The sequence below is a fragment of the Ochlerotatus camptorhynchus genome, unplaced genomic scaffold (genome assembly GCF_037179485.1).
Source record: "Ochlerotatus camptorhynchus isolate MF236.1 unplaced genomic scaffold, CSIRO-AGI_Acam_v1.1 ptg000569l, whole genome shotgun sequence".
In the NCBI taxonomy this organism is placed as follows: Eukaryota; Metazoa; Arthropoda; class Insecta; order Diptera; family Culicidae; genus Ochlerotatus; species Ochlerotatus camptorhynchus.
Genome location: NW_027041050.1, coordinates 1,833,571 through 1,847,402, shown reverse-complemented (window position 1 = coordinate 1,847,402; position 13,832 = coordinate 1,833,571). Strand labels below are relative to the sequence as shown.

Sequence of the window (13,832 nt, the reverse complement as noted above, 5' to 3'; positions counted from 1 at the left end):
AGCAACGCAGCGAGCAATCAGCGATCATAAAATCGTTAGTTGTGGCCTTCTGAAAGCAAAATTGACAAATTTTATATGTCATACACAAACTTTACCACCTCTTCTTGCTTCTTACTAATACAAATTATCATTATAGTTTTCCATAGTTTCATAATTACGAAAACTAGCATTTTAGCTGTAATGAGCAATTGCAAGCCTGTTCTTATTAGATTAAATTTAAGAGTATTGTAATCGAACAGAAATTCAATTACCTTTATGTGCTTCTCAAATTCAACTAGTTTTTGGAATCAAACACAATATTCTAACTCGATTTATTAATTGATCTTCTTTGGTTGATTAACCAAGAAATCTCGCGTCACTTTTCAAATAGACCAATGTATAATATCCACCATTTTGAGAAAATCGAAGTTGAAGTTCGACAGATTATTATTTTAACTGTTTAAAAGCAATACATTTTGCAATTCTATTTTTAATGCAGTCAGTGTATAAAAACGTTTAAAATTCAGAAGAGACGGTAAAATCACAATTTTGCTTTGAATTTCATGCTACAACATAGAAAAAAAAATCACATATGACGTTTTGACAAGTCGAGTTGTACATCGGACATGTTACATTGGACGATTTTTCTCAATGACATAATCAATGAGTGTTACATTGGACGTTTTGTCTACATGATACTAGATTCCCTTTCACAGATTTCAGAGTATAGTACCTAACTTTAGATTGGCCCCGCCTTTGGAAAATGAGCACCAATCATGTTAGGCAGTCCGAATGACCGAAGTAACAATCATGTATCCATCATTTCAATCTGTACATTGGACAATTTTTGATCAATGATTATCTTAAATAAATGAAAGTAAATTTGGATGGATGTTTTTGTATCACATACAATGACAGAACAGCAATAGTTTGTATCGCTTAACTCGATTTGTTTACATTTGTTACTTAGGACTTTTTGAAAAGTGACGCGAGAATTTCTAGAAATTCAAGGCCCGCCCACGCAAACCAACATCCTCATCGGGTAGGGAAAGACTTCTACTATCCGATGGTTATGTTGGTCTGCGTGGGCGTGCCTTGAGTTCCTAGAAATCATCGATAGAAGCCATAGTTTACAAAAACTGTGACGCCCTAATTCCAGTTCTATCTAGATTAGTCAGAGGAAAATAATCAACAACTATACACGGCGTTGCTCTTGCTAGTGTGCGTGCGTTAAACGTACCATACCATAAACGAACTGTATCCCGCATGGGTAAACTATCCCACAAATGGCTTGGATGATACCACAAACGAAGTGACAGACGGAGCGGCTCGAAAACTTTGGTGACTAACCTGCTATTGCAATTTTTCAGTGTACCACATGGCAACACCACTACTACTGGATTGTACAACATGGCAACACTACTATTGGATTGAACTAGCATTTTCACCAAATGTACTAGAATATTTTGGTTCTATCTCTTTCACTCTACTCAAAACTGAAATGCATAAAAAAATGACAAAATGATACGCACTCTTTGCACACTGTCAAAGAATCATTGTACACAAAATCAACTTTGTTCAAATCAAAACAAAAAAACTAACCCATCTGGTGGATGATGGCACAAGCTTCCAAGAAAATTCTATTACAGTGAACCACATTATTTAAATGGATTTCTTCGCCAGTAAGTCGTCTGTCACTTCGTTTGTGATGATACCCCGAACACCTCCCCAACTTTCCCATAATTGTATACGAAGCTAATGCTACTCAGAGTTTTCTGCATAGTATCACACTCATCTGGATAATGGGTGGTGGAAAAGCGAGGTCTATTTTTGGCGCACAACTATTTAGCGGCATGTATGCAAGTGATATAAAAAGCACGCTCGAACGCGGCCTCGAAATGTACCTAATCACTTAACGAAAGCCTCGATGCAATGTTCGAAAGCACAGGACGTTTCCCTGGTAACCGTTGGTCTACAACAAGGATTTATATTTTCCTTTTGTGTTGGCCTCGAGCAGTCTGAAAACCTCAAGTTTACAACTCACAGTTCTACAATCGCAACCACTTCGCTTGTAACAATTCGCTTAAATATCCGTAAAAGTGAACCAGAATTTGGTTAAATTAAACGAAATGCGTGAATATACATAGAAGGAGTGACGTTTAGTACTTTAAACACGTCGAGACATCTAAAATCGAGGATATCAGAATGGGTGACCCAGATCCTGCCATTATAAAGAAGACCCAAAACGTGTTGGGGAAATACGTGAAAAAGCCGGCCCTTACGGACAAGCTACTTAAGAAACCTCCGTTTCGATTTCTCCACGACGTCATCAATGTGGTCAGTAGTGGACTGTGAGAGTGAAAATTTTCTAGAGGCATGCAAATGAAGCAAAATATTGATTGAAAAATGTTCAAATCTCACACCTGTTCGTGACCGTTTTTTTTGGTTGTATTTTGTCGCTGTTACATGCCTGTTATTGATATTATTAGATGAGTCAAGGAATTCCACATAGATTGTTGTGACTGCGTGTTTTTGCTTCTATTTCTAGGTCATCAAGGACACTGAGTTTTTGAAGGGTTTATTCACGTCGGAAGAACTGGTTTCAGATAACATCAAGGATCGAGATGCAAAGATTGCCTACCTGCAGAAGTTAATTGATGTTACTAGTGAGTGTGTACATGTATAGTCTTTCGAGTATAGTATCTTCACGCTTTGCATCGTGGTTTATTTACTCATTCATAACGAAGTGTGTTTGGTTGTCGTGGGTATATTACGGTGGCTGGTGGGTTGACATGGCGACCGTGGACTACACGTGGATGAATATTGTAAACTTTTCTAATAGGGTCGAAGTAATACGCAGTAGGATGCTTCTTTTATGTAGGGTAAATGACGGCTTCGGCAATTACCTATTATCGACATAGTCCTTGGCGATAAATTTCACATGATGCATCCTCATGCAAAAATTAAATTCAACGAGCAAGTACTACTTGTATCCCCTGACGATAACAGTTAAAGGTATTGGCGAAGCCGTCATTTACTCTGTAATCTAGAATAATGGGAAGTTTTGTGTGTGTATCTTATGTTTGCAAAAGTTATGGTTTCTATTATCTGCGGACGATTTATTAAAGGAACATTATGTATTGAGTTATTATATTTTTATTTGGAAAAACACTGAAAAATGTAGCACCACTCAATAAACAATTTTAGCTACAGTACAGCACAGTATATGCAAAATTAGCTGCATGAGCCAATTTTTGCTTTTTAAGTTGCTCGGCATTTGCAATTATTATATCATATGGGGCTATTATTAAACTACGTAGATTGATTTTGATAAATTTTAGACTCCCTTCCCCGCGTAGACTATCGTTTATACATTTTTTTTAATTTGTATGGGCAGGCAATCTCTACTCCCTCCTCCAGTATTGCGCATTTCACACCAAATTGGACTAATAAGCGCGTTTTCACTTATTAAAAAACGTGATAAAATTGCAAGTTTACGTCTAATCGTCTTGCTGTCTTCAGTGCACTTATTCCTTATGATGCAAGCAATAAGTGCTCCGAAGACATCAAAACGATTTGACGGAAACGTGCACTTTTATCACACTTTTTTGCATTTTTGGGATAGTCCAGTTTCAGATGCAATCAGCAATATCTACGTGGTTTATGAACAGCCTCTATAATGTATAGCCTCGGCATTTACTTTTGCTGATATCTCTGCAAAATATCTGTTTGTCTCGGCAATTGTTTTACTGAATCCCAGTAAAATAAATTTCAGAAGTACTCGGCTGTTGGAATATCGGCAAAAAATAAGTGTGTACGTTTCTATTATGGTATGTTCCTATTATGACATGTGGGATTTCCATACACACTCAGAAATGATTATCGACTTCGGTCATTTTTACCGAACTTTCAACAGCTGAACACTGTTTGGTAAAAATCAGGTATTTTCATTCATTAGTTTTTATGCTTCAAAACAAAGAAAACTTCACCACAATGGCAAGACTCGATTATTTAAACAAGGCTGACAGTGTTTTGAAATTAAAATTTTGTGAATCAGCTTTTGAAAGCTGTTGAAAGTTCGGTAAAAAATTACCAAAGTCGGTAATAATTTCTAAGTGTGTAGGCTATAATTGGAACATACCACAATAGAAACATATAGACATAATCGGTACATCTACCCTACACCTAAACTGATATAGTTGGGTTTTTTATTGATTTCTTGATTCCACACTCTTGGGTATTCAACGCATGGAACCATATAAGCACCATTAATAATCGACCTGACAAGTAAGTAGGTAAGTGTCGCGACCAATGGAAATACAGTAAATAATGACCTGATGTTGCTAGCCGCTCCATGCATCAGACTTTTATCGAAGACATCATATCAATTGATTTGTTTTCTTCGCTTTTATCTTTATTTCACACTATCGTCATTCCAAATATTTCTCATTCATCTTCAAAACGGATGTTTAAGGTATACTTTGGTGCAATAAATTGGAAATACGAACCGAGACCAACGGCAATGACCCCAGCGACGAAATAGGGCTTGCGATTGGAAACTCGGCACGTGGAACTGTCGATCGCTCAATTTCATCGGGAGCACCCGAATACTTGCCAATCTACTGAAGGACCGCGGATTCGGCATCGTAGGAGGTGTGTTGGACAGGATCTATGGTGCGAACGTTTAGAGGTAATCATACCATCTACCAGAGTTGCGGCAACACACGCGAGCTGGGCACAGCTTTCATCGTGATCGACAAAAGAATGTGCAGGTTGAGGATCAAGGGCCGATTCTTCAACTTTAGTATAATCAACGGGCACAGCCCTCACTCCGGAAGCACTGATAATGACGAGGACGCATTTTACGCACAGCTCGACCGCGAGTACGATCGCTGTCCAAGCCACGACGTCAAGATCATCATAGGAGACCTAAACGCTCAGGTAGGCCAGGAGGAGGAATTCAGACCGACGATTGGAAAGTTCAGCGCCCACCAGCTGACGAACGGGAACGGCCTACGACTAATCGATTTCGCCGCCTCCAAGAACATGGCCATACGCAGCACCTTTTTCCAACACAGCCTCCCTTATCGTTACATCTGGAGATCACCACAGCAGACGGAATCGCAAATCGACCACGTTCTGATTGATAGACGGCACTTCTCCGACATTATCGACGTCAAGACCTATCGTGGCGCTAACATTGACTCTTACCACTACCTGGTGATGGTCAAACTGCGCCCAAAACTTCCCGTCATCAACAATGTACGGTACCGACGCCCGCCACGGTACAACCTAGAGCGACTGAAGCAACCGGATGTCGCCTTAGCATACGCGCAGAATCTTGAGGCAGCGTTGCCAGAGGTGGGCGAGCTCGATATGCCCCTTCTAGAGGTCTGCTGGAGTACAGTAAAAGCAGTCATCACCGATGCAGCCGAGAGCACCATCGGGTATGTGGAAAGAAGTCGACGGAATGAATGGTTCGACGAGGAGTGCAGAGCGATTTTGGAGGAGAAAAACGCAGCGCGGGCGGTAATGCCAACAATCAATACGAAACTAACGATTTTAAATTGGCTCACCACTTTAGTAGCCTATTGGTCCCAAGCAAACGATTAACGTACCCTATTCTAGTTGAAATTCTATTACTACACTATGTTTGTTTTGATTCGCTATGAAAGTTTGACAGATAACATCAGGGGTGTGTGGATTCATGCAGAACATGCAGCGGTGAGGGAAATAGCTTGGGACTGCTTGGGACCGTTGTTCTGGTACTGAGTGAGCCAAAAATAATAATGATTTTCTTCGGGACCCAGTGGTCTTAGAGTTACCTCTATGGTAATGCTGCAGCATGGAACCCGACAGAACGTGGAACGGTATAAACAGAAGCGGAAACAGCCGAGGGGGGCGACTCTATCTACGATACAGGAAAAAATGTGTTTTGCTGTGGTTAGCTGCGCGCACGCTGAGTAGATAGAAAGAAGATTGATGACGATTCTGAAGATTTCTTGCAAAAAGATGATGCGCGATGCAAGTAGATGGGAGAAATGAAAGAAGATTTTTCGAAGATTGATTCGCTAATGTGAGAATTGTTGAGCATCTAGAATTGAGATTTAGATTTGTCGCCCCCCTCGGAAACACCAGATCCGCATCTTTCGCGAGAAAAAACGCCGCCTGGAAGAAGCGAAGTGCGAGAAAATGGAACTGCTTTGCCGTTCCCAAGAAACACGGAAGTTCTACCAGAAGCTCAACGCATCCCGCAGCTGCTTCGTGCCACGTGCCGAAATGTGCAAGGATAAGGACGGGAGCCTCTTGACGGACGGACGTGAGGTGATTGAAAGGTGGAAGCAGCACTTCGATGCGCACCTGAATGGCGAGGAGAACGTAGGCACGGGAGACCAGCGCAATGGAGGAAACGACTACGTCAGTGCAGCAGAGGAAGGAACTGACCCAACCTCCACGCTGAGGGAAGTTAAAGATGCCATTCAGCAGCTCAAAAACAACAAAGCAACTGGTAAGGATGGTATCGCAGCCGAACTCATCAAGATGGGCCCAGAAAAGTAGGCCACCCGCCTGCACCGGATGATAGTCAGGATCTGGGAAACAGAACAGCTACCGGAGGAGAGGAAGGAGGGGGTAATCTGCCCCATTCACAAGAAAGGCGACCATTTGGAATGTGAGAACTTCAGAGCGATCACCATTTTGAATGCCGCCTACAAAGTGCTATCCTAGATCATCTTCCGTCGTCTATCACCTAAAATGACCGAGTTCGTGGGAAGTTATCAAGCCGGCTTCACCGACGGCCGATCGACAACGGACCAGATCTTCACCGTACGGCGAATCCTCCAGAAATCAGGGTTGCTTCCACTCACTTGCTATAAAAAATGGTTTTTCGGAGTTATGAAATCATTAGATCTTATAATGATATGTTGTACTTGTAAGTAACAAGAAGAGGGTGTAAAGTATGTGTTTGACTCATAAAACTGCACTTTGACTATATGTTTTTAGTATTACTTCTACGTGAAGTCAACGATTTACATAGTTGAAGATGCTAATTTCAAATAACAGACTGTAGTGGTAATTTTTATACGATAGATGGAGTAGATGAAAGCATAGAGTTGATAGTTCCGTTAGAGTACGGCAGTGTGAAGATTGTATATAGATATTAGAATAGCGAACTAGGACAACTTTTTAGGAAGGTACAAATCGGTTTTTTCATCTCTCTTTACCAAACTCCCCCTTTGGAGAGGGATGGTGAGGGGTGTCCCCCCCCGCCACCACTGGCAAAAGTCAATATAGTCAAAGTACATAACTCTGGATGGGAGCATACCATCAATTACTGTCAATGGTCGAAAGGTACAGTAGCAACACCTACCCCACCCGTGTCCCCTCGAGATCGTCAAGTCGACGATGACAGGAGCACATATCGTGGTAGGGGTAAACAATAGTTGCAATTTCCAAACCTACGACTGGATGCCTTCCTTCAAATAACAATTGAAGTGCGGTAAAAATCGGTAGAACTGTTTCAAACACACAGTTGGTACTTGAACGGGTCGGTTTTCATCTCTTTTTGCCAGTGGTGGCGGGGGGGGGGGGACACCCCTCACCATCCCTCTCCAAAGGGGGAGTTTGGTAAAGAGAGATGAAAAAACCGATTTGTACCTTCCTAAAAAGTTGTCCTAGTTCGCTATTCTAATATCTATATACAATCTTCACACTGCCGTACTCTAACGGAACTATCAACTCTATGCTTTCATCTACTCCATCTATCGTATAAAAATTACCACTACAGTCTGTTATTTGAAATTAGCATCTTCAACTATCATAAAACTGGTCAATTTCGCTTTCAGAGTGTCACAATCAGCGATCTTATGATTCGTGAGCGCTCACGAATCATATAATCGCTGATTGTGACGCACTGAAAGCAATAATGACAGATTGTATGTGTCAAACACATACTTCACGACCTCTTCTTGTAACTTACAAGTACTAATTAACATTATAAGATCTAATGATTTCATAATTCTGAAAAACATTTTTTATAGCAAGTGAGTGGAAGTAACCCTGCCAGAAATGCCGTGAATACCAGGTCCCAACGCATCATTTGTTCATCGACTTTAAAGGCGGCATACGATAGTATCGACCGCACAGAGCTATGGAAAATCATGGACGAGAACGGCTTTCCTGGGAAGCTGATCAGACTGATCATAGCAACGATGGACGGTGTGCAAAATTGCGTAAGGGTTTCGGGTGAACTATCCAGTTCATTCGAATTTCGCCGGGGACTGCTACAAGGTGACGGACTCTCATGCCTACTCTTCAACATCGCTCTAGAAGGTGTAATGCGACGAGCCGGGCTCAACAGCCGGGGTACGATTTTCACGAAATCCGGTCAATTTGTTCTTTGCGGACGACATGGACATTATCGCAAGAACATTTGGAACGGTGGCAGAACTATACACCCGCCTGAAATACGAAGCAGCAAAGGTTGGACTGGTGGTGAGTGCGTCAAAAACAAAGCTAGTAGGCGGAACCAAACATGACAGGATTCGCCTAGGAAGTAATGTCACGATAGACATTAGGTAGGTAGTGGAGGAATTCGTTTACCTTGGATCCTTACTGACGGCTGACAACAATGTGAGTCGTGACATACGAAGGCGCATCATCAGTGGAAGTCGTGCCTACTACGGGCTCCCGAAGAAACTACGGTTAAAAAAGATTCCCCCCCTCCGCACCAAATGTACCATGTACAGAACGCTAATAAGACCGGTGGTCCTCTATGGACGCGAGACATGGACTATGTTCGAGGAGGACCGGCAAGCATTCGGAGTTTTCGAGCGACGTGTGCTAAGAACGATCTTCGGCGGTGTGCAGGAGAACGGTGAGTGGCGGCGAAGAATGAACCACGAGCTCGCTGCACTCTACGGCGAACCCAGCATCCAGAAGGTGGCCAAAGCCGGAAGGATGCTGTGGGCAGGGCATGTGCAAGAATGCCGGACAACAACCCTGCAAAGTTGGTGTTCGCTACTGATCCGGTTGGCACAAGAAGGCGTGGAGCGCAGAGAGCTTGATGGGCGGACGAGGTAGAGCGTGATCTAGCGAGCATTGGGCATGACCGAGGATGGAGAGCTGCAGCCGCAAACCGAGTATTGTGGCGTACTATTGTTGATTATGTCTTATCTTAAATGTGATGTAGTACACATAAATGTATGTATGTATGTATATATGTTGGTACAATAAAACACCTGAAAAAGCGCATGGGTTTTGTAGAGTATAAGAAAAGATTTTCATAAAGGAAGCTGACAAAATCGGGTCAATACTGTACTGTATCACATACAGGCTAGCCCTACACTTTGTGTATATTTGCTCTTTGCAATTTCATGTTCATGTTATGTCTGAAAACTTTGATTCATAAACCGTGTTCTTCGATTTAACATTCTTGTTTTTGGCAACACGACTAGCCTATTTGTCCCAAGCAAATCGATTAACGTACCCCATTCCAGTCGAAATTCTAGTACTACACTATGTTTGTTTTGATTCGCTATGAAAGTTTGACAGATATAATCAGGGGCTCATGGATTTTCCTTTGTTTTAAGGGGTGCATCGATAAGCTTGGGACCGAAGAGAGTACCAGAGGTAACTCTAAGACTAGTAGGTCCCGAAGAAACGTGCTCAACTTTTTGGCTCAGCTCTGGTACTATCTTCAGTCCCAAGTTAATCGATTCACCCCTCGAAACATAGGAAAATCCACTAACCCCTGATGTTATCTGTCAAACTTTCATAGCGAATCAAAACAAACATAGTGTAGTACTAGAATTTCGACTAGAATGGGGCACGTAATCGATTTGCTTGGGACAAATAGGCTAGTCAAGTAGTGTGCCAATTTAAAATCGTTAGTTTCGTATTGATTGTTGGTATCATTGCGATTGACACACTATATGTAAATTCAATGAATGGTTACCATATAAAAAATAAGAGGCTGTTCATAAACCACGTAGACTATGCAGGATGAGTTGGGAAGAGGGAAAGTCCACAAATTTACACCACCTGTATACTCAACTCCCATCTCAACCTCTCCAAAACGGCCTATGTAGTTTATGAACAGACCTCGACTAAGTGATGAACCTGCCCATAGCTAACCATCACTATAACAAAGTAAAAAAAAAGTTTACGAACAGCCCCTAACTACAACTTTTACCTAAAGCTAACAGAGAATGTAAGAAACCAACCAGTCCAAAGAGCAAAAAATAAACGTAAAGAGCGCAAGACAAGCCTGTGGTGGTCAATCAGAGCAATAATCGTTCCATTTCCCATTTTCAGAATCCGTTACCGGGCAAGAGTTGAAAATTCGCCCTTCGAAGGTCGTTGCCGGTCTCGAGCCGGATAAGACGAATGAACTATTGCAAGCGATTGGCTACGCACTCGACAAGAAGCTAGACAGCACAAGTGCTGTGCAAGCCTACACCAAACAAGGAACGGCTAGTGGGACCGGAAACGCAAATAATGAAACGGTGGTCACGAATGGTGCGAAGAACAAAGAAGATAAAAAGGAAGAAAAGAAAAAGGACGAGAAGAAAAGCAACGACAAAGAGAAGGATAAGATGAAGGAAAAGGAGAAGACAAAGGATAAGGAAAAAGAAAAGGATAAATCAAAACCAAAAGAGAAAGAGCGAACAAAGCGAAGTAGTGATGCAGTGAAAGATGAGTCAAAAACTAAGAAGGAAAAGTCCGACAAAACTAGCAAAAGTAAGGAAAAAGACAAAACTTCAAGCACCATTAAAACAGAGAAACCAAAGGCCAGCAAAGTTGATGCCAAACCGACAAGTGATCGAAAAAAGCTGGAGAAGCAAAGATCGAAAGAAAAGGAGAAAAGTTTGAAGCGATCAGATTCGATCAAGGAAGAACCAACAGCGGCGAATGCAAAACAACAGTTGCACAACATTGCAGAATCGAGCATTGAAAACGATAGTAAAGATTCACTGAAGGAGGCTCAAGAAGTTTTGGAAATGAATGGTAAAAAGCCTACTACTCCTGCCGAGGATGAGATGATCGCCGTGATAGACGAAGAAGCAGAATTACGGCGGGCTGAGAAAAACTCCAGCCGGAGATCATCACTGAAAAAACAAGGGAGTTTGACTGCAAGTGAAAACAATGCTCTCGGTGACTTGAACCAATACAATGGACTAGAAGTCCAAGGTCCAAGCCGACAAAATAGTGTTATCATGGGAGAGCCCATTAGCAGACATGATTCGGATCCAATCGAGCCAATTGCTAGCGAGAGGATATCCGCAAAACCACCGATGAATCGACAACAATCGGTAGACAGCGTTATGAGACCGAGAACTAGTCTACGGCCACCGAGTGTTCGACCGCCTTCGGCAAGACCTGGAGCTCCTCGACGAAAAGAGAAAAACGTTGAGATAGTCCTACAGCCAAACGAGACAACGAAGTTGGGTGAGATCAACGTTAAAATGGAAGTGTTCAACAATGAATTATTGGACGATGATGGTGAAAATCTAATCGTTATCGAAGATCCAACTCAGGTGGGTGATGTGTACAGTGGAACGCAACCGGATCTTGCTGAGGCGAAGGAAGAGCAGGAACAAGGTCATCTAGTTCAGCAGATCCTTGAGACGCAGAAAGAGTTCTCGAACATAGCAGGGGCAGAAGTGAACCCGGAGGTCTCTAAGAAAGTGGATGTTGTAAGTGCATTTAAGTGGGTAATTACACAGTGTAAAATACTATTAAGTAATACTTGGTTCATAGGAATGGAGCGCTAGTCAACGACAATCCTCTGTGAAACAGATGGAAACCTTAAGGGAGTCAATCCAAAAATTGACACGATCGGTGAATCCCCTGGGGAAGCTAATGGATTTCATTCAGGAAGATATGGATTCCATGGAGCGGGAATTGATCAACTGGCAGCAGATGTACTCGCTAGCAATTGTCGATCTGAACAAGGAACGAAGGTAATTGATCTAGTTGAAAATGAAGTAACTAGAAATAATAAGCTCTCCTTTTCCAGCGTAAACGAAAATGCAATCGAGCCATTGAAGCACCAGTTAGCGCAAATTGAGACCAACATAAAAGAATACCGAGATATGGTGGACGTAACGAGGGCGAATATCCTACTAAACGAACAGAAAATTGAGAGGTTATATATGACAGAGATTTAAATGTGATTTGTTTTCTATAGATTTATTAATTCAACTTAATAAAAAAGAACAATATATTGAGTTTTATTGCGAGGCACTAATTTGAGACGATACAATCTAGATTGTCAAAGGTAAAGTCCTCCTTTGCATATTTGATTACAATAAATTACAAGTCAATCACATTTAATACTTTAACTATTTGTTTTATATTACTTCTGCGTGAAGTCAACGATTTGATGCTAATTTCAAATAACAGACTAGAGTGGTAATTTTTATACGATAGATGCATCTCCTCAAAGTATAGAATTGATAGTTCCGTTAGAGTACGGCAGTGTGAAATTATATATATTTAGAGTACACGCTTTTTCAAAACTACCCAAATTTGGGTTGGATCTACCCAGATCCGTCAAAACTGAACCTACCCAAAAATGGGTAAACTGTGTTGGGAGTGACAAGTTGACAAATGAAAAAAGTCGATCGGATTGATGTCAATGTTGTTCATTTGTCAACTTGTCACTCCCAACACAGTTTACCCATTTTTGGGTAGGTTCAGTTTTGACGGATCTGGGTGGACTCTACCCAAATTTGGGTAGTTTTGAAATAGCGTGTAGAAAGCGAGCAAGGACAACTTTTATGAAAATACAAATCGGTTTGATCATCTCCCTTTACCAAACTCCCCCGTTGGAGAGGGATGGTGAGGGGTATCCCCCCCCCCGCCACCACTGGCAAAAAGAGATGATCACCGACTCGCTCATGTACCGACGATGTGTTTGAAACAGTTCTATCGTCAATGGTGGCGGGGGAGGGGGAGATACCCCTCACCGTCCCTCTCCAACGGGGGAGTTTGGTAAAGAGAGACGATCAAACCGATTTGTACCTTCATAAAAGTTGTCCTTGCTCGCTTTCTACTCTCTATATATATAATTTCACACTGCCGTACTCTAACGGAATTATCAACTCTATACTTTCATCTCCTCATCTATCGTATAAAAATTACCACTCTAGTCTGTTATTTGAAATTACCATCTTCAACTACACATTTAATTAATAATCATGTTTTTTTTAGTAATTAATTTAAACCGCAAAATGAGAAAAGCAACGATCCACTGTAAAGGAACATAATTTTAATGGATGATATACATATATGGATCACAGGATGTATCATCTTCAATTAATCACTGTGTCGAGCGGTTTAGTTTTCTTATCTGGGAGGCAAAGGGGTCTCATCAATATCTTACGTAAGAATTAACGGATCAAATGTAGAAAATATAAATATTTGATGGGGGTAGGGTAATTAGTTTTATATTAATAATGCTTACAATTGGGAACTTTTAAAAAATAACAAAATTGTTGTGCTCATGCACTTGTCATACTCTCAGCGCTAGCTGGCGTTGCTATCTCCATTAACGCAGCAGTTCTGACATGACCTGCGGGACTGCTCTGTTGACGGCATTCCAATTGCCCTCCTCTCGACACATTTCATAGACGACATTCTCCACGTTAAGAACGGGCATCTCCCTTCGCTCTGGCTCAAACCTTGGACAGTCGAAGACCACATGCTCCGGCATTTTATGCACACTCCGGACAGAGGGGTGACGCTGCGTGTCCGAACCGATGCAGGTATTTCCTGCATTAGGTGGAAATTGACTTCACCGCGTTTCATGTTCACCCAGGTCGAAAGAATCGGTATTAGTCTATGTGTCC

At 41.7% G+C, this 13,832-nt stretch overlaps 1 protein-coding gene across 1 annotated transcript; it reads left to right on the top strand.

Annotated features, from left to right (window-relative positions):
• The first annotated feature begins 2,102 nt into the window (after nucleotides 1–2,102).
• Nucleotides 2,103–12,149, top strand: LOC135713577 (TRAF3-interacting protein 1-like). The gene is made up of 5 exons (XM_065236709.1): nucleotides 2,103–2,316; nucleotides 2,528–2,645; nucleotides 10,294–11,675; nucleotides 11,740–11,942; nucleotides 11,999–12,149. The coding sequence occupies exons 1-5, from the start codon at nucleotides 2,185–2,187 to the stop codon at nucleotides 12,147–12,149; spliced, it is 1,986 nt and encodes a 661-aa protein (XP_065092781.1). The 5' UTR covers nucleotides 2,103–2,184.
• Nucleotides 12,150–13,832: the final 1,683 nt, after the last annotated feature.

Bases quoted from the DNA above. Each gene is read 5' to 3' on its own strand.
- LOC135713577 (XM_065236709.1), top strand. From the start codon at position 2,185: ATGGGTGACCCAGATCCTGCCATTATAAAGAAGACCCAAAACGTGTTG. The intron at 2,317-2,527 runs GTCAGTAGTGGA...TTCTATTTCTAG, and splicing joins TCCACGACGTCATCAATGTG to GTCATCAAGGACACTGAGTT. The intron at 2,646-10,293 runs GTGAGTGTGTAC...TCCCATTTTCAG, and splicing joins GAAGTTAATTGATGTTACTA to AATCCGTTACCGGGCAAGAG.